This window comes from Myiozetetes cayanensis, unplaced genomic scaffold (assembly GCF_022539395.1).
Source record: "Myiozetetes cayanensis isolate MyiCay16 unplaced genomic scaffold, myiCay2020 scf28, whole genome shotgun sequence".
Lineage (NCBI taxonomy): Eukaryota > Metazoa > Chordata > Aves > Passeriformes > Tyrannidae > Myiozetetes > Myiozetetes cayanensis.
Genome location: NW_026087499.1, coordinates 4,881,600 through 4,902,740, shown reverse-complemented (window position 1 = coordinate 4,902,740; position 21,141 = coordinate 4,881,600). Strand labels below are relative to the sequence as shown.

At 41.4% G+C, this 21,141-nt stretch overlaps 2 protein-coding genes across 2 annotated transcripts in view; both read right to left on the bottom strand.

The window, feature by feature from the left end:
* TMEM51 (transmembrane protein 51) overlaps positions 1–21,141 on the bottom strand; it is a 317,126-nt gene that overhangs the window by 251,199 nt on the left and 44,786 nt on the right. The window lies entirely within an intron of this gene.
* The window catches only part of PRDM2 (PR/SET domain 2), a 59,510-nt gene that overhangs the window by 32,792 nt on the left and 5,577 nt on the right, over positions 1–21,141 (bottom strand). The window contains 5 exon segments of the mRNA XM_050322547.1: positions 5,631–5,757; positions 11,024–11,176; positions 13,983–14,086; positions 14,353–14,470; positions 20,844–20,917. Coding sequence (XP_050178504.1) covers positions 5,631–5,757; positions 11,024–11,176; positions 13,983–14,086; positions 14,353–14,470; positions 20,844–20,852 — 511 coding nt within the window. The 5' untranslated portion in view covers positions 20,853–20,917.

Genomic DNA, 21,141 nt, shown 5'->3' with positions numbered 1-21,141 from the left:
CTTGACATCCCAAATGCAGCTTCTGAACAAGAGTTGTACAAACCTGCTTGTAAATCAATGTGATTTAGGGAAATCAAAGTAAATTTTTTTTTAAAGTAAATTTTTAAGACTTTGTTCCAGATGATCTTGTTTGAGCTCCTCCTTCCTCGCTTGTCTTTCCCCAGTCATTGGTTAGAAAATTTGGAAGCCTTGAGTTCCCACTGAAGTTTTTCATTAAATTTATTGGAAGTAGAGCTTAGATAAGAATACAGTTTCACAGTATCCTTGCTACAAATGTACAACTTACACATCCTTCTATAAGTTACATTCCAATTCACACACACTTATTTCTCTCACAAGCTCTTTTCTGTTTAGAAACAAACTTTTAAACTTATTCCAAGTACAAGCCTAATAAATTTGTGTAACTTAAAAAAACCCAGACAATCAGGGCATCATTTGGCCACGATTTCCATTTGTGATGACATCCAGATGGCAATCCAAGGCCTACCTTTTGTAAACAGGATGCATATTTATGGCACTCTCAAGTACAGCTAATTATTTGGAACTACAGGAGAATGCCTAAGAAAGTATCAACAAAAAAAAACTGCACTATCTCTACTAGCACAGAATGGAACCTCATGATTTCATCCTTACATTTCCCCTTCCTCCAGCAGCAACCTGACACTGTTTCAGCAACAGTTACACTTTGAGACAGAAGAAAAAGCAGTGTAACTTTTAGGATGGCAGCTTTTATTTAGAATCTGAGGAGCAGAAGCCTGAAGTTGCACTTGGCATTCAGACTGATATAAACCAAGGCACAATAACTCTTTGTAACAGATAATAATTGATTTCATAATTCACCCACCCTCATCTCACACTGTCTCTGGTCACTAAGAGTTTCCCTACAGTTCATGTTCTCCCTCAAACCTTTTAAGAACCACGGGGCCACCAAAACTGCAGTAGAACCATTTAAGGTAACAAAGTGTTACAAGATTTATTAGCAATGCTTTGAGACTTCCAAACTGGGCTACAATAAATAATCCCCACGGCACAGGTGACCCTGCTGCAGGTGCTTTGCCTGCACCACAATGGAGAAGTATTTTAAGGGTTGACACAACTGTGACCCGAGAGGTCATTTGGTTTCGTGACAACCCACTGCAGTTACGTTGTGCAGCAAGTGCTTTTGGAAAAATGGAATTACAGAGGGTTTTTTCCCTCCCCTCTCTTGACAGGCTGACTGTGCCCAGAGAGCAGCACACCCAGCCCTCAGTGCAGACACAGCACAGCCTGTGCCACGGGCTGGGGGAGAAGTGGAACACAGGGAACAGCCCAGCGTGAGGCTCTGCCACGGGGATAAATCAGCACGGCACAAGGAAAGCACTGCCCTCATCTCCCCCCCCCAAAAAAAGGCTTTTTTAGAGGTATTATTCAGGGCAAGATTTTATCCTGGGTAACATCAGTAACTTTATTCTTCCAGAACCAGACTTTTGATCTGCCACATAAGCCATGACAGAAATGAGATTTTAGCCCTGTTTGATGGCACTCTGGAGTTGCAGGCAGCACCCTGAAGCAGGTTAGAGCCTGATAAAACCACAGGATATCTTTAGGTATGATCATCTTTGGTTTGGGGTTCTTTTATGACCATCCTTTTCTTTAAAAAAACAAACAAACAAACAAACAAACTTAAGTTAGTGAAAAGTTACTTGCCAGAGACTCCAAGTCTTCCTTCTAGAAGGAAACATTAATCTTTGATATTACTGCTCACTGCTACAAATTATTACTGTCATATGCAGAGGAAGAAATGCCCTGATGAGACAAAAAAATATCTCCACTCCTCCTCTAAAGGACACATGAATTCAACTGTAAAGTAAAAACCAAGCTGTTCTTTTTTTTTTTCCCTTAGAGGAGAATTAATGAAAGACCTTGTGTTAATGCATTTGATTGAACAAATTTCCCTACGAGCTTGGCAGGCAGAATAAAGCACATTAACTACGACCTGGGAGAAGCAGATGAGAAATGCTTAACTAGAAAATGCAATTCCAGGAAATGCAAAAGCAACAAAATAAAAAATAAAATCAGGTAATTTTTCAGCTGGTTGTTGGTCATGCACCAGCAGCTGGGAGCTCTTTACCATTAGTTATGATGGCAAAAGTACCAGCTTGGCTCTGATAAAAATCTGTGATATTCCCCAAGTTCCTCAAGTTGTTTTCATTTTTTCTATCCTCCTCAATAGCTGTTTATCCTACTAAATTTCTTTCTGAAGCTCAGATGCACTCATCACCTCAGGAACAACATGCAATGTTCCAATAGGTAAAAATGTATTTGTAAGAGCTGCCTCTTCCCTCCAGGATGCTGAGCTGCTGTGCCTGGTGGAAGGAAGATGGAAAGGATTTATTCCAGCTCAGAAAACCCATGGCCAAGCCAGGCAGGAGTCATCCAACACCTGGAGGGGTGTGAAGGAGTTTGAATTCAAAACCTAAAATCAAAACTGTGCAAGGGAGAGGTGGCACCTGGAGGAAAGGCCAAGTGCCATCCTAAATGTGCTCTAAAGGAGATTATGGACCTGGTGTCAGGGATCACCTGCAAACAGGTCATGTAAAGGTCGAGGAGAACAGTTCAGGCTGGATTTTGGGTCTGCCCCAGACCTGGTCAGCTGCTGGTTCTTAAATGCCACCTCCACTTCCCAAATTTAGTCCAGCCTACCTCTTATGGGAAGTACATCCCCTACAGCACAGGGGATTTATTCAGAAATAAAGAGAATTCTTACTGCAATTTTACAGTTTTACAGCAATCAAAGCCTTGATCAATTGGGCAAAACCAGCCCATTTTTAATAGCTGGGAAATGGTCACCTTTTCTGAGCAGGGCTCATTAAACCAATGGCAGGAACAAGATTATTTGCCAATTGGTAAATGCCTTACCTGTCCAAGGACAAGGCCCAAGATGCATTAAAAATCCAAAAGGATGTTTGTTTTACTGAATACAGAATAATTATGGGCTTTACTTAATAACTCCATGTTCTGAACTACTCAGTTGTAACACACCTCTCAAATAATGTCCTTTCTAGTCATTCCTAAGGTATTAAACTGTCACTTGACTTCTCTGGAAAACGTGTTCCTAAAGGACACACTCGTTCACAGAACTTGGCAGTTCTTACTTCTATTTTCTGCTCAATGTGTAAGACAACAATGTGCAACACAGGCCAAAATAAAGTTTACTAAGAAAGAATTTATTCATCTGTGTAGGTCACTAATAAATCAAAATTCCACAACCCTCTGGAGGAGCTCCTCTCTAGAATGCTTCTTAAACTGCTATTTAATCTCAAATATTACCTTGTACTGACTCCTAATTTTCCACACGCACAAAGTTAACCATGATATCCTTCTCCTGCCACCACCCTTGTCATCATATAATTAAGAATTATTGATTTTTAAATTAATCACTTTTGAATGCTGCTCCTTTATTTAATCCTTTCCTTTATTTTCCAAAAAACCCTCAAGTTAAGAAACTTCCATATCCAAGGATACAGCTGAACCTACAAAAACAGGGATATCAGTAGAAACCATTCTGGAATCCTCACTGCATCTCCTGCTATCAATCTGCAAAGGAAAAACGTATTTCTTACAAGAAAATTGCTGTGAATTGCAGATATTAGCAGATGTTACTACAAACACTAAAATAACTGAGAATAAACGGAGAGAAAAGAGTTCCAGTGAAACCTGTGAAAACCAGAACTACAAAATTTCAGTTGTTTCATCATTTTACAACTGAAATGTTAATCATAACTCAGATCAACTAATTGCTAAGAATTTGGTCTTTCTGCTTCATGATACACGAGTATAATTCCATAAATAAATTGCTCTTGGTTGTTCTCAAATGCTTCATCAATATTGTGCTTGGAGTTGTTTTTTGCTGGGTTGCTTTTCATTTAATACTTGTGAGACCTTAGCCTGTGTTTATAAAATGGGGAAAAAGATTTATTGTTCCTAATTATGAAATCTGTAAAGCCCATAACAGTTAAAACTTGAAACCTACAAACCAGCACAAAATCAAAACCCAGGAACCAAATTAGTTTACTGATATTTTTACCTATAACTTCGTGAATGCAAATCAAACTTGAGTGCCATGAAAAAATTACCTTAGAAATTATTCTGTCTGGCTTTTCTGATTTATCATATAATCAAATTCTTGCAGGCTGTTTTTCTAGCCTTTCAGGTAAATCACAGGCACACAAACTCCATGTGCTAAGATAAAGTAGATTTAGGAAAAAACATAATACAGCCTGTAATTTACTGAGCCTTGCTCATATATTTGCTGAATATTCTTTTCATTTCAGGCAGGTAAATAAAAATCAGTGCTCGAATTTCAGCTTGTATTTGCTTAACCTACAAATTACTGTTCAAAATAACTAATTGTGCTGCACCACAGCCCCCTCTTCAATCTCTAATATAAAACAACTTACATAATAACTGTTCTCCTCAATATCTGAGCTTGTTCCAACCGTGAGTTCCACAACCTGTAAGATCAGGCCCTAAATTATAAGTTAAAAACTACAGTGATGCCACTTAAAATATTACCTTTCCTTTGGTTCGTTTGTAACATTCAGAGAATTCCAAAATGTACACATTTCCCTGCGAGAGGAATCGGCATCCTTGTGCTACAGCTGTGAATGTTTCCTTTCTGTATTTACTCCCTGTAACCAAAGGCTTTATGGCGATTTTGGCCTAAAACGTTGGTGAAAATGTCAGTTATATAAGGCCACGCGTGGAGGCCACACGCACTCCGAAAAATATTGCTGCCCGAATTAGTCACGGAAAAAATCGGGGATGTCTGCTCTGACATACATATTTACATGGAATAACGTGTTTATAACCCTCTCCCCGAAACGCCTCTCCCATCCTCCCTCCTCGGCCGAAGCCGGGCAGGAGCAGCCATTCGAGATTCCAGAGCCACCAGATCAGCCTAAAACCAACAAGGAATTAAAAACCGCAGGGAGTAACGAGGCCGGGGTTTTTCATCTGGCTCCACTGACGCACCCCCGGCCCCGGGCCCAGGTCCCCCCTTCCCAAAGCGGGATCGCGGCGGGCCCGGGATCAGCTCCCTCTTCCCAAGGAGGGACCGCGGTGGCCCAGGGCTCATCCTCCCCTTTCCAAAGCGGGATCGCGGCTCCCCGGGATCAGCCTCCTTCTTCTCAAGGAGGCATCGCGGCGGCCCCACGATGAGCCTCCCCCTTCCCAAGGAGGCATCGTGCGGACCCCGGGCTCAGTTCCCCCTTTCCAAGAAGGAATCACGGCGGCCTCGGGCTGTTCCACCTTCCCAAGGAGGGATCGCGGCTCCCCGGGCTCGGTTCCCTTCCCAAGGAGGGATCGCGGCTCCCCGGGCTGCTCCCCTTCCCAAGGAGGGATCGCGGCTCCCCGGGCTCACCCCCCGCCCCACGCGGGATCGCTGCCGCTGCCCCTCGTCCCGCGGCCATCCCCCTTCCCCGCGCCGCCTCTCCCAACTTTTCCAGCCGCCACAACTTCCACGTTCCTCCCGCGGCGGCGCCGGCCGGGCCGGGCCGGGCCCTCCCGTCCCCTCCCGCCCCGCTCCCCGGGGAAGGTCACGGCGGGCGCGGGCCCGGCGGGGGCGGCGGCGCGGCGGGCGCGGTCCGTACCTCTGCGGGCCTTCGGGGAGTGCCGGCGGCTGCGGGCGCTCGCTCGCTCCTCCTCGATCGCGGCCGCTATGGCCGGGTCGTCCTCGCCATTGTACCACACCAACAGCTCCTCGCCCGCCGCGATTGGCTGCGGGGACACAACACACGGCGCGGGGCCAGTGAGCGGGCGCGTTGTTGGCGGGGCGGGGAGCGGGCACGGGCAGCGGGGAGGAGGCGGCGGGGCGGGAGCGGCAGCGGCCCCGGCGCGGCCCCCGCGGCGCCGCCGCCAACGGGCGCCCCCTGCCGGCCCGGAGGCCGCGCGGCTGAGGGGACACCAAACCCGCTCCCCCCCCCGGGAGTAATTAATGGGTTAATTACAGACAGCAACCCGCCCCCCGGCCCGGGAGATAGTTAATTAATCAATTAGAGACACCTCGAACCCTGCCCCCGGAGATAATTAATGAATTAATCAATCAGAGACACCCCCCCAAACCCCGCCCCTGGGAATTAATTAATTAATTAGACACTCCAAACCCCGCCCCCAGGAAGTAATTAATGAATTAATCAATCAGAGACATCCCCCAAACCCCGCCCCGGGAATTAATTAATGAATCAATCAATTAGAGACACCCCAAACCCCGCCCCGGGAATTAATTAATGAATCAATTACACACAACACCTCAAACCCTGCCCCCGGGAATTAATTAATGGATCAATTACAGACACCCCAAACTTCCCCCCACCACCACCCCCAGAGTTAATTAATGGATCAATCACAGACAACACCCCAAACCCTGCCCCCAGGAATTAATTAATAATCAATCATAGAACATCCCAAACCCTGCCCCCTGGGAATTAACTAATGGATCAATTACAGACAACAACCCAAACCCCAACCCTGGGAATTAATTAATAAATTAATCAATTATAGACAGCCCAAACCCCACCCCTAGGAATTAATTAATTAATCAATTACAGACAACAAGCCAAACCCCACCCCCCATAATTAACGAATTAATCAATCACAGACACCCCAAACCCTGCTCCTGGGAATGAATGAAATCACAGAAAAAGACACACACAAAAAAGTTACCCCCTCCCAAAACACATCACCAAATAAAAAAAAAATATTAAAAAAAAAAAAAAAAAATAATAAAAAAAAAAAAAGGAAAACACAAAAAATCCCAGAAATCAATTTGTACCCATTACTCCTTGTCCTAACACTACAGGTCCTGACAATATATAACACAGTTATAGTTACTATTAATACAGTTAAATAGTTAATTATTAATACAGTTCCTGCATTATTATTATTATTATTATATTATTATTGACATGAAACTTCCAGCTCCAACATCCCAAACTGTGGTTTGCCTTAACTAGTGGCAATGATTTAAATGCCTGCAGACAGTGACATCCCTGAGCTCACTTCTGTGGATATTCACAGTTAATTCTTCCCAGGGAGCAACCAGCCAAACACAACTACCTTACACAAAGCATTAAATAACGTTAATTAAATCTAATATAATAATAAGTAACACTGCTCAGGCAGCCACTACAGCTGGGATTTGGAACAAGGTCTACAGATCCAGGAAAAGACTGTCGCAGTGGGTTAATGGCAATATAGATAATTACAGCATGTTTAACAAATCCACTTCATCACTGTAATGACAGGTTTGATTGCCATTCCAAATTGATTATTTCTAGGTTGTTGTTTTGTTTTTTTTAAATCACAGGAAAGACCAATGCCAAACAGGCATCACTGCAAATGCTACTCATATCATATTCCAGGCACTGCCAATAAAAGAAACTGGTCTTGATCGATTTATTTCATATGTTTCTTAAAATATTATCAGACTCAAATTACCAAGTCCCCAAATTTGCAGACTAAAGATGTATTTGTATTTATTTTTAAAATCTTCCTCATTCTTTCTCCATTTCCTGAAGCATTCTCCCCAAAACCAAGAAAAATTTAAACACCTTAACTACAATCCCCCTCTTTCAGGGCTTGATGAACATGGGGCTGGTGGAGATCAGATCCTATTTTCAGTCATTCCAATAGAGCAAAGGGTGTCCTTACACTTAGTTCCACTCTGAAGCCAAAGGGCATTTTTGTATCAAGAACAACAGTCATATTTCTTTTATTTCTTTCCTCTACAGCACTTTTTTTTTAGTGAGTCCCACAGCACTCGATAAAGGTGAGAGTTACCTCATCCCCAGACACCAGAACAACAAGAGATGCAAGATCCCAGCTGGGGAAAATATTTAAATTATAACACAAGCAAAGCCTAAAGGTTTTGCTTTTTTAAGACTTCCCCTATTCCCAGAGGCCTGAGAGGAGAAATTGTGGTAAAGCTCTTTGCATGGTCCCACTTCGCAGCTGTCAAGCAGCAACGAATGCAGAAGAGTTGTCTGATGATGCAAAAAAACTTCATCAACTCAAAAATACACAAGCTCAGAGAAAAGAGCAGGCTGAGGTTTCAGGCAATGCAAACACAGGATGATGAGGAGCACAGAATTTGTTGGGCTGCATGGCTGGATTATTCAACTTGATGAATTTACTTTCGTTGTGACTAAATTAAGCCCTTCTAACTTTGTGTGTGCTTCTAAAATGAGCTGGAGCAGCAGCTTCAGAACCAGACAATTCAAAACTGCTGCCTCACTGAAAACTGGAGGGAGAAAAGGGCCACACTGAGCAAGTGCCACTTCCACCACTACTCTTCCTGATAACAACTCCAAACCCAACCTCCTCCAAGCCATTCCCTACAGATCCTCAGTGTAGCAGTGTCAGGTGGGGACAGTTTGGTTCAACAGGGTATGAATGTGGGAGAGGCTCCTCAGGTTAATGCTTTTTTGAGCTTTGTGTTTTAACTACAACGTTTAACAGTCCTTTAATCTGAGGTTTAAGGTAATTCCACAATCTGTTATTTCTGAGAGTAGCACCCTAATAAGTTATATCCTGAGAAGCTGTACCCCAGATTGTCTAAAATCCAGTTCCTTGTACAAGCACTGCAATGTGTTCTTTACAGACCTTATTTCTCACACAGACTCTGTATTTTCTGTGATATTTTGCTTCTGCACCTGGATGTGGCCTCCACAAAAAGCAATCAAATTGATATTTACTTGGGTGAAGCTTTCACAAGGTATAACCCAAGGTTACATTGTGTTCTCCCGTGTAACAGGGAGGATCTGGAGTTATTATAAACCCGTCTGACAAAACCTTCTTCCGTAAACAAATGAATTTCACTTTAATCAAGGCCAGTTTCACAGCCAGGCTTCTTTAGAAGACTTTTTGAACCTGTGTCTTTTCACTGCAATTTTACTTCTTCTGTATTTTTCCTTCTGTCCTGCATGCAGAACAACACTGAGCAACGAGCTCCTTTCATCAGCAGAGTCAGGAGGAGTTTCTGAAACCCCATAATGAGTTTAAGCTGTTTCACTGAAATATCACAGCTCTCATATTCATCCTGGGGAAAGCAGATGCAAAGCAGCCCACAAATAACCTCAGCCCTTCGGTGAAGATGAAGGGAAGGTGGAGAGAAATATTTGCTTGTGCTCACTTAAAAATTCTGTTCTATAACTATTCATTCGCAGCAGAGAACAGGGAAGTTAAAGCTCTGTGCAGGTTTGATGTTCTTCTACACCAAGCAAATTTGGACTTTGCTTATCTTAGCAATGAGGCTTGGAAAGTTTGGAAATCAGCCTGCTTAATTTACAGATGAGAAACCCACAAAAAGCTGAAGAAAACCCTGGGAAAAAAAACCAGCCACGACAATATTATAAATGCTTCCAGGTAAAGCAGAACAAAATTACACACAAGCCACTTGAATTCTCCTTTGGGGGTAAATAAAACCTGTGCTGTTTATTTATCAGCAAGTGGAATTCCCCTAAATTCATGAATTATGATAAAGATCAGGAAGAACTGTGTGTTCATAGCTGGGCTGGTAAATTTACAGCAGGTTTGAAATTAGACCATAACACATTATACACAGAGAAAGAAGGCCATTTAAGATGTTATTTATGACATGCCTTCTTTTGTCTCAGTTAACAGTAAGGTGTGACTGGAATAAAATTCATCAAGTTGCAAGAGACAACAGCCAAAGGAACAAAAGGATATTTCAGTGCTGAGACAAGATATTTGTTATTCTTTAAGCAGTGCTCAGCCTCTTTCAGCAGCACAGTTATTTTCCAAAGTGCAATCTTATCCATCAAAAAACACAATTTGGAATATGTGAATGCTTGAATTATCAGGACTAAAACCTCTGCAGAAAAGATTCAATGAGAGAGAAATACAAAATGTCAGAGTGACTCCAAAAATACACTTTAGGTTAATGACTTAGTGGGACTATGGGCAAAGGCAGAGGAAATCCAAGATAAAGTGTCTAAAGCAAGCAAGAGTGGTTACAAATTCACATTGGGAGCCTGTCCTCAGGGAAGAAACACTGAAGAGAAGGCAGCAGTCTGGCTGGAAATAGTGGAGCCATCAGAAAGATCAGAAAGTGTTTAGAAGTTTGGTTTTTTACAATATAGTTTGAGTGCCCTAAAATGGAACAGTGTCACACACTGCTGCACTGCAAGGTATCAACTCACTCCTTCACTAAGCAAAGACCAGTTCTTTGCAGATGTTTTTGGCCTCACAAGGAAATGGAAGGAACAGCAAGAGTGCAAAAACAAGGCTGCACATGCCCCCAACCCCCAAAAGCATCTTAAATAAGAGCCAAGTCAAGCTGCACACACTCACTGCTCCTCAGGCACAGTCAGTACTTTCTAGGCACAATATTCTAACCCCAATGTGCTCCACCACGATGGTTAAAACCACTTTTTTTTCTTGGTTTGGGAGATAAAATGCTTCAGGAATTACACCCTTTTCCCTGCCTCCCCCTCACTCCCTGAACAGAACTGAAATGGGATAAACCCATGAAAAATGGGTTCATGGAGGTACCTATAAAAGTGTCTTGACAGCCAATCTTTGTCATACGATGCACAGACCACAAAAATAACTGATGGCTGCAAAAAAAACCTTCAGTAGAAACTATCTTGGTATCCCAAAAAATAGAAGAACAATTTATTTTATATAATCTGCTACAGTTTCTCATTCTAATTGGTATCAAATTCGATGCTACTGCAAATCATTGACCAACAAGACAGACTTAGTGTCAAAACATATCCTAGAGTTTAACATTAGATCTTAATGTCAACTGTACTGGCAGAGAAGAATTTACACCAATTAAATGTAGCATTTGCAATACTTCAAATATATTTTCTTTCATGTTTAAAGAATATAAAGAAAAAGTAAACATAAATTTCACTAAATGTTTAATGCAGATACTGGAAAAAAGCGTTTTAATAAAGGGAAATAAAAGGTATAATAATAAAATCTAATAAAGCAGGAACTGATTCTCAGACAGGGATACCTTCAGGCTCTTGTAGTATATGGTCCTGTTGATCTCCAGAGGAAAGAGATTCTGCTCCTTGCCAGAACGTGCCCAGTTGATGTATCGGAGCCAGTTGCCCTTCTCTGGGTCCGTTGCATCCACACACATCCAGCCCAGGTTGGGGTAATACACCTGAGGGGGAAATGGCATTTAACAAACGGCCACGTGCACCAAAACAAACATCTGAGAGCTCCACAAAGTCATGGAACCCTCCAAGGGCAGAGACAGCACAGAGGAAAGGAGCAGAGGCAGGGGCTGTGCTGGGACAGAGTGTTGTTGCCCTTCTGCAGTTTAATTGATTGGATACAACTGGAAAAAAACCCCAAACTTTTGGAACTGCAATCCCTTCTCTGAAGATTTTGGGCTCAACAGCCAAGATCCTTAAAACATTTCACATTTTCAGTTTGGCAAGCTTGAAATGCTACTCTTACATTTTGCCTTTAGTAAAACGACTGATTGAAGATATAAAGGCACAGAGATTTATTTTTACTATCTGGTGAATTGGAAAAATAACTATATGGAAATTAGAAGCATTTGCTTTGTTTGGAAAGATATGGGAAAGCATAATTTATATTTAATATTTTTTCAGGTTATAAAAGAACATCTTGAACCTTTCAGAAATCTTGTGATTCACCTTAAAAAACTGACCCTGTCCATAAACTTCTGCATGTTCTGAGATGTAAATTCTTTGGTTTCTATTCTTGAAGAAAAGTTTAACACCTACTCCTGGTTTACATTTGCAGACAGGCTGCAATGAAGCAAGAAGGGGACTGACATCTGCAGTATTTTCTGCTGACAGGCTTCTCTTCCAAGAGCTGTTATGCATCTCCCACTCGTCTTATACTCCAAGTTAGATGCCTCTACAAAGAGCTACCAGTGGGTATTTTTTCCTTTCTTCTTTTTCTAAAAAGCTAAAAATCTACAACGTTGTAGCTTTTTACTGGTTCTGATACTTTACAACTAATTCTAAGGCTTTTGAAAACCATTTTCCATTTTCAGTTAAACTTCTACAAGAGCTTAGAAAAACCGTTATTTAATAAATTTGATTTCTTCTATGCTGATATACTGTTGATTTAATAAGATAGAATTTCATGAATGAAAGTAAAGTTTTAATAAATTCATCACAATCATCTTGATTTTTTTCCAAGCAAACAGAAAATATCTCCCTTTCTTAAACTATTCCAGCATGGATTTCATCAGCTGACTTTTGAAAGAATGTTCCCCAGCACACCCAGCCCTTGCAACATGAAAGCATAAACAGCATCACAGATGAGACTGCAAAAGCAATTCTTTTGGTTAAAATGGAAGAAAAGAGCCAAAAAATGCTGTGGAAGAATTAAACAGATATGGAATATGTGTCAAAATGTAATTATTAATTACTTGTTTTATATATAATACTTTAATATGTTAAATATTATTACTTAAATTATTACTTAAATTATATACATACTTTTTTTTAATTGCACAAGGATCCTCTACTGTCACAGTTCAGCATCATTAAAATCCACTGGAAGTGCCAGTTTTAGAAGCCTTATTTTTTATTCAGATTAATCTGACTGAAGAAGAGAAATATGGGATGCTTGTGGAAAAGGTTGTTCCCCTAGTTGGGGTCCAACTGAACTGCTCCCACACACCACCATCCTTCTACAAACCATATTTTCTAACAGTTCAGATTCTGGACTGGTTTCTGGTATCAGCATATGGGAATAACTGCTGTGGTCTCATTTTAGCTGCTGTTTTTCTGACTCCAAAATCAGTATTAAAGCGACACACAATTACTCTGCAGTCTACCACGGGTTCCCATTATCACTTGCACTGCAAACAAGGAAACTCTGTAACAGCTTGGTTGCAACTATCATTTCTCCACACTAATTGAAGAGACATCCACAAGGAACATTCAAAACCCAGCACTGAGAGAAACACAATTGCAAGGTCAATAATTTACTTGGCTGATTCAATCTCACCAAATGTTCTTGTACCAGATCAAAACTGGAGATACCTTTTGCAGTGGAGTTTGAGGCGGCATTAGCTCAGGGAAATGAACATTCTACTTGAATACCTGATTACTTTTCTAAATAGGAACTTGCATTTAGGGGAAATTGTGCTTATCAAAACCTCTGATAGAGGTCAGCACTAAGTGTTGCATGTGTATCCAGTTTTTTACACAGTTCAGTGATCGCAGACCAGGGGCCAGAAGGACAGATAACTGTTACCAGTATCTTTAGCCTAAAAATACATAAAGGAGCAAACTGTGCTCCAGAACATGCTCTGCCACAGCTCCTGCATCCCTCCCCTCCTGGACTATTCACTTTGCTGTTCTTGTCCTCAGAATGACTGAAGGAGTCTTTTATGAACTGCCTTAAAGACACTGTGGATAGGATTCAACTCCAGACTAAGCCACCTACATTTTGAAGAGCACATAATTTCCCAAATCTCATCACTATCAGTGGAGCTACTCAGCTGTCCAGACAGCACTTGCTCCAAGGCAAGCCCAAACACAAGCAGCACAAAAATACTGCAAGAGTTGAGGACTCATAAAAAACTCCAGAAGGAAAACCCATTCCCATAACAAAGCTGGCTTTCAAAGAGCTGACTGAGGAGGAGTGCTGTGGCTTCCTTAAGAGATTCCACATCCTCCTCATTTCCCTGGTTTCATGAGCAGTTGACAGCCCTCAGCTGCAGAGGGAGAGCACTCAGGGTTCAAGCCAACAAAGCAAAGCTCTACCAGCAAGGGACTCTTCAGGGGAGGTGTGATCCACACACAGCAATTTCCAGCAGTGCCAAGAGTTGAAAACTTTGTAACTCAGAGTCCAAGAACTATTAGTAATAGATACCAATAACCTCACATCAAGTCTGTTTGTAAAATCTGTGGAAAGAGTAAATACAAAATATTGACCTAGTGACAGACAACTCTTCCCATTTACAGGCCATTTCTTACCTCCCACATGTACACGTTGCTCTTGACTTGAGATCTTTTTTTCTTGTCACCAACAAATGGTCCAAACTTCTTGCCTTTTAAAATTGATTTTGTTGCCCAGACACCTGAGGAGACACACATCAGGAGTTAAAACTAATCTAAGTTATTTCATGCAAATCTTCTACTCACAGTTCACATTTCTTAAGATCAGTCCACGTGTCTGTCTCCTAATGGGGAGCTGTCCACTCTTCCCAAACGAAATTACTTCAGATAAATGCACCAAACATCATCTATACCCAGCAGAGGATGGCACCACATTTTGCCAGCAACTCTAATTTGTGGGAGCTCAGTGTAAACACCCTCATTGTCCTTTCAAAGCTGGAGCACTCACCCAGCCGTGTCTTGTCCACAGCAGATGGGAAGAGCCTCACATCCTCAGGAAGGCCCCTAAGCACGTGCTCAGGTACATCATCCAAGGTCTCCACAGTGACAGGAGACTCAGTTGTGTTCTGCAAGTCAAAAAACCGACAAGCGTTAACAGATAAAAACAACTGATGATCAAACCCACACGAGCTACAAAACCTCCTGACTTGAAATGAAAGTAAAATTTCCCAACTCACCACACTGAGGATAATTTCGCATATGTTAGTAATCATTTATTTCCCTTTTTCAAAGCATGGCTTCCAGGCATACTCAATCCAGTCAGTCTCCAAAAAATAATCTAAAATAGCTTCTGATCTTGTCTTATGTGAAAACATATCACTTGTGAGAAAGACTAAACAGCAACTTCAGGAGAAAACCAAGTTCAGAGTTCCAAGAAACACATCCAGTTCACAAAAGTGAGAAGTTAATTTTTTTACCTATTGAAAGAAGGGTGTTGCAGTAAATTAACTGCTCCAGTGTAGATACCAGAACTTGCACTTGGGATGCCCCAGCTGCTCTGCCGAGGTGCAGCAGGAGGCTCTGCCTGGAATGGGGGTAAAACCACTGGAACAATGCCCTATTTGCAAAGCTATCAGTGGGGAATGGGGAAGGGGCCCATGCTGGGCTTGGTTTGAATTAAGCTGAAACCAGCAGGACTCCAATCCCAAAGTTAAACATCCGGACAGGGAGGGGGAGATGTGGCAGAGCTGATGAAGGACCCGATAAAGGGACAAACCAGTGATGCCACTGGATAGCTTATCTGAAGCTGCTGAGCTGACACAGCTGGGCTGGGGACAATTCATTGACAGTCCTTCACCTGAGCCTAGAAAAGCCCAGTCCCACTTTTTAACAGGGTGTTCTGACATTCCCTTCTCAGGATGTGTGTGGAGATTCCTCCCTGGAGTGGAGGACTCCAAAGCCCACCCAGTGCCACCCCCTGCCATGGGCAGGGACTCCTTCCACCAGCCCAGGCTGCTCCAAGCCCCGTCCAACCTGGCCTTGGACACTTCCAGGGATGGGGCAGCCACGGAATAACCTGTGCCAGGGCCAAGAATTCCTTCCCAATATCCCATCTAACCCTGCCCTTGGGCAGTTTGCAGCCACTCCCCCTTGTCCTGGCACTGCAGCTCCTGATGATTCAAGTTCTGCACAAGTTTATTGTCCTGCAACAAACAGAACAAGCTGAAAGCAGCTTATAGAGAGAAAAAAGGGGTTTAAATAGTCATATGAGTTATTGTTTCAGTACCCTAAATGTTAATCATAATTACTAAATCAATAAACAGCTCAGAAGCCTTAGCCAGCAGGTTATAATTAATACAAAAAGTTTTAAGGTATTTTTATATTAAAGTTGTAAAGGCAATAGAAAGCTAATAAATGATTTACAAATGTTTAGCAAGTGATTAGTTCCACTTTAAGGAGCCTACAAGGCTCAACAGGCTGCTTATAACATTATTCATACTATTATTTGTATAACACACCAGTAAATGCTACTCACACTCGTCATTAAACACCCAGCTCCTTATTACCTAATTATAATTAACAAAACGCTATTTCTTATAAAAACGACCAGAATTCTAAAGTTACAAGAATAAAAAGTTTCCATAAAATGTGTCCACATTCTGAAAGGACTGTGCTTGGTGAGAATTAGGCATGGGTTGAACCACATGCCCTAAAAAAAAACCCCCTGCCCTCTGACAACAAACTTTAATCATTCTGGTTAGAAACCAATACTGGTGGTGATGGCAGGAACGATTCTGATGTTAAGGGTGTTATATTTGAGCTCTGAACCAATCTTTAGGAGGTGTTTAACTGAGAAATTTGTCTCAGTAAACCCTGACTTTTTGGAAATGATTCTTGCTTTTACCTATAACCATAAGGCAGAGATACAATACTAGTTTTTCCAGTGAGCACTTATGAAATATATTGAAAGGCTACTGGAAATAGATTTTAAAAATCCATCTTGGTGTGCTACCAAATTTCATGGTTTTTATCTCTAAAGCAAAACAGATAAATCTTCTCAGCCTTTGCTCCTCTGCACCCACTCATTGGGAGGGTGCTGCTGTGCCAATGATTCACTACATTTTTTTAAAAAAAAATGAAGTTACGAAGAACAAATCTTCTGCCAGTTTGAACTGCAAGGACAAGAAAAATGATCAAACTGCAGTCAGAGCAAGGTTATTCTGGTGCTGCCTTGGTAAGCCCTAACAGCTGCACAGAGAGCTCCCAGAGAGCTATTTGAGGGGAGAAAGACCCCAAATTGGAAACCATGGAAGGAAGGGAATGCCAGAAATCCCTTCCCATCCATGAGAGAGAAGAAACCAGGGAGGGGGAGAAATACTTATTCCTTAGTTCTAAAAGCTGCAGTCTATTCACAGCAGAGCAAGGCTTTATTTTGCTCTTCCAACAACCCAAAAGGAAAAATACCAAGGAAAGGAGCCTGATTTCCAGACATCTGTTAGCCTTGAACTGATATGCAAGAAGCCACGGCTGAGATGAAAAAGAAACGCGTTCTTCTCAGCATATCAAAGAAAGCCAAACAGCTCTCCCAGCATTTCACAGGGGAGAACCGAGGCTACTTTTTCCAGTAACCCAATAACAAATTATACCCAGGCACAGATGAGGGTGTGACAGCTCTCTGAATGAGAAACTTCCAGTTTTAAGCTAAAAGTGGGGTGGTTTTTTTTTTGGTTGGGTTTCACTTTAGGGTTTGGTTTCTTTTAGGGGTTTTGTTTTCAGGTTGGGTTTTTTTATGAACAGTTAAAAATCTCAAGCCAAGAAATAAACTTTGACCTACCAAAACTTAAACCAGACTCAACTGATTCAGACAGAAGTGTAGAGCACTGTGTTGTATCTCTGATTTTCCTGCCATATTCCTTAATAATCATGACTCTTTTTAGCCAGAAATATCCCCAAACTGTCCCACCATTTAAGAAGTCTATTTGTATGGAGTCAAATACAATGAGAACTTTACTGTGCATCTACCTCCATAAATCAAAGAACAGCAGGACATTCAGAGAATACAATACCAGCCCCATCCAACAATTGTCAGATTAATGGATTTCACAAGTGCCACAAAACTGGATATGGCCTTGGACACAACCATAGACTTCACACCTCAAAGGAATGGTAACAAGCAACCAAATTCAAAACAGTAAAAGAAACAATTTAGTTCAGTCAAATCTGTGCAATCTATTTTTATTTGCAATTTAGATGTAGCTACTTGAAACATTTTCCAGATCACAACTTGTCCCCAAGGAACGTCTGTCTACCAAAAGAAATACTGTATTTCAAACACTTCTCCACCAACACTTAACAGTCACATTTAAATTTATTTTTCTGCTTAAAAAGTTCACTTCTTGATAAGGGTAATGCATTGTGCATGTCCTACAGCCAACTTTTGCATTCAAGTGAAAGCCTTAATACAGTGATTTTCACTCCCTGCGAGACTGAAATTTTGAATACAAACCCACCTGAAGCTCATTTCACTTTTAAGCTTCTTACTCTGGAGTTCATAAAGAAATTACATTTCTAGCATTCAAATTATCCAGTTTGAAGTGACTTTAGAGCAATGCCAAGGAGTTATCTGAGGGTTGAAGGGGAGCCTCTTAACTGAAACCATCTTTTCCTGATTGCATCCAATCCAGAGTCCGATCGCTCTGACAGCATCTTTCAACACATTAAACAACTTCTCACACGGCTTTCAAAAAAACTGTCCCTCTGGAGCAACCACAAATTAGTCTATAATGTCACAAACAGTATTAAAGCAGAGTAGAAAAGGCACCTGCAACAAGATGTTTACAGGTGATCAGAAATTAGGGCAAAAAAAAGGAAGAAATCATCCTGAAGAGTGCACTGACTGACAGCACTCAGTTAGTGCCAGGTTTGGAGGAAACAGCATTAGGGTGAGTGAGGAGATAAAGGACAGGATGCCATGGAGAGAGGGAGGTGGCAGAGGAGTTAAAAGGGGTAGCTGAGAAAAGGGAGTTGTGCCAGGGAGCACAGGGAAGGGAAAGCAGGAAGGTCTCTCCTTGTCCAAGCCCCCTGCCTGGCTACCCCTCTTTGTCACCATTTCCCTTTGTGTGCTTGGAAATTAAAGATGTATCAGAAATATTGGAAATAATCATTGAAAGACTCAGTAGGAATGGGGGGAGGAGGGAGTTTCAGTACAAGTGCAGGTGTAATTTGTTACCATGTGCCTCAGCACTTCTTAAATACCTGCCCATGCTGTTTTCCAGGGAGACCCCAAATTCCTGCTGCTCTGTCTCACTGCAGTCTGAGGGGCAGGAAATGCTCCCAGTCCAACCCCATGTTTGCTTGGGTTTTTTAAATAAACTGAGTGTATTCTGATGAACTAGTTTACATATTAAAGGCAGATCTCCTTCTAAAACAGAGGATGCACACTGCCTATCCCGAGACAGCAATCCTCCAAGACACCCAAAAATATTAATTCCAACAGCTGCTCTTTTAATTTTAATCCTTCGTCTCCTTACAACATATCACAGCAGTTATGAAAAGGTTTTCCTTCACTACTTTTCTACAAGATAAACCACAAACCCAGCAGTTGTTCCACAAAATTAACACCAGCCCAATTAGTTTCAGGGTCACTGAAGTCACAGCAAAAGCAGAGACAAAGCAGAAGGAAAGAAGTATGAGAACAGAACGCTTGAAAGGTGTTTGGCATCAGGCAAAAACATTTCTTATACAGACCTGGCACTACAACTTGTCAACAGTGAATGAAATGACAAAGGCACTGCAAGAAAAAAACACCACAGGGTTGATGCTAAATCCACACTTAATAGGAATGGTAATAGAACAACAAAAAGCCACGTGAGCTCTGGAAACCCAATGTGAAAGCCACAAACACCAAGGAGGAACCCTGAGCTATTAAAGTGTTCCCACAGGCAGGGTGATCTCACTACTGAATTGTAAGATGTCACATCACAGTGCTGCAGAAATAACATCAGTCCCCACAAGAAAGATGAGAAGTTTTCTTCTGATACAGCACAGAAATCTTATTTAATTCTAGAAACAGAGGGGACACAACAACAGACAGGACATGAGGGGACATGGACACACAAATGGCAAGGAAACAGTCAATGGTAACAATCACAGGTGAGGACCTTCAGCTTTCAGAGTTTCAGCAGAATCCAAAGCTTGTCAGAAGGACTGACAGAGCAGGACAGAGCAATGGGCTCCCTCTGTGCCACTGAGTGCATCAAAACAAACCCTACAGGTGAAAGCATTTCAAGTCTCAAGAGAAATTGTGAAGCAAAAGTTAAACTTGCTACCCTAAAATAGACCACTAATGCCTTAAAGTTTGATCATGCAAACCTCATTTCTATTACATGTGTAATTTATATTTGTCTACAGATATAATACAAATATGTATTTTTAGAATACATATTTCAAGGCTCTGTTATTTTGCTTTTCACCTTTTTAGTATGCACACATATCTCAAAGACCTTTCAGTTTAAATCAGAGGAAAAAAGCAACAGGAAACATCCCACCAACCCATTTCCTAGTGTGATTACTTATGAATCTACTTCTACAACTTCAGAGAAAACACACCTCAGGAAAGTGCAAACTACTCAGGGCTGCTGCTGATCAAATGAGGGCATAAAGGGCAATAAAAGCACACATTAGCTACAGGCATCAATAAAAAGGATATAAAGCTTCTTACATGGCTGCAGGTTTCTGACTCATAAAGCTCCTGTTCATGGCTGACTTTTTCAGCCAAGTAAAAATGACATTCCTGCAGTCACATTCCCACGGTAAAGGGGCTTGGGAAGATTCAGCCAGAGAGAGAAAGACTTAGCAGGAAAATCTGAGGCAAAATGTACTTCTTCTGTATCTTTAAGTAACACAATTGTGTGTGATAGACAAACTGAGGTACAATTCCTACTTGGATAAAAAAACAACGCAGAATAAAATGCTCTACACTTGGCACTGATTAAAACAACACCCTCCAGTCAGGATATCTGTGAATTCAGAGACCAAAGCAACTGTGCTTTCCCAGTTTTTCCACCTGATTCCAGGAGAAACACTTCAGATTTTAGACAAGTGTGAAAATTCCCAATCAATCAGTTCCTGGGGCAGATTGTTTCCTGCACATTCGAAATGGGAAAGTGATTTCAAAACAGATTTAAAAAAAAATGGAAACCTTCAATTTTCAAGCCACTTTTTTATAAGGGGTTGAATTATTACCTACAGCTTGAGGAGGAAATGGATTTTTCTGGAGAGGTGTTCTTGTAAGAGGTGCCAGGAGTAATAACTTACACACTGCAAAACACTTGAATCCCTAAAATACTCCCAAGAACACATATTGTAGGAAGGATGATTAGGAAATTTAATAAGACTGAAGATTTTTAAAGCCCATTTCTTTTGTAGTGGATGATTTACTTTTTTTATTAATAATTAACTGTTCTAAGGATTTTGATCAAGTCTTACATTCATACTCACCTGATTCATTTTGAATTCCTGTTGTGCTCTGAAAAGATACTCACAACAAAGAAACTCCTGTGATTACATGAGCCCTGAAAAGGAAAACAGACAATTGTAACATGCACTTACCTACAAATTTACACTGAATTGGAAGTACACAAAGACCTGCAGTTTCTTTTCCTAAATCATCTGTCAAAAAGGAGTATATTTCTTTAGAAAAAAATCTGCTCTGAGCTACGGTTTTGTTATTAGAGCTCAAATGTGTCTGAATAACCTCAAGACGGATTAATCTTCCTCCCATTTTAAATGATGATGT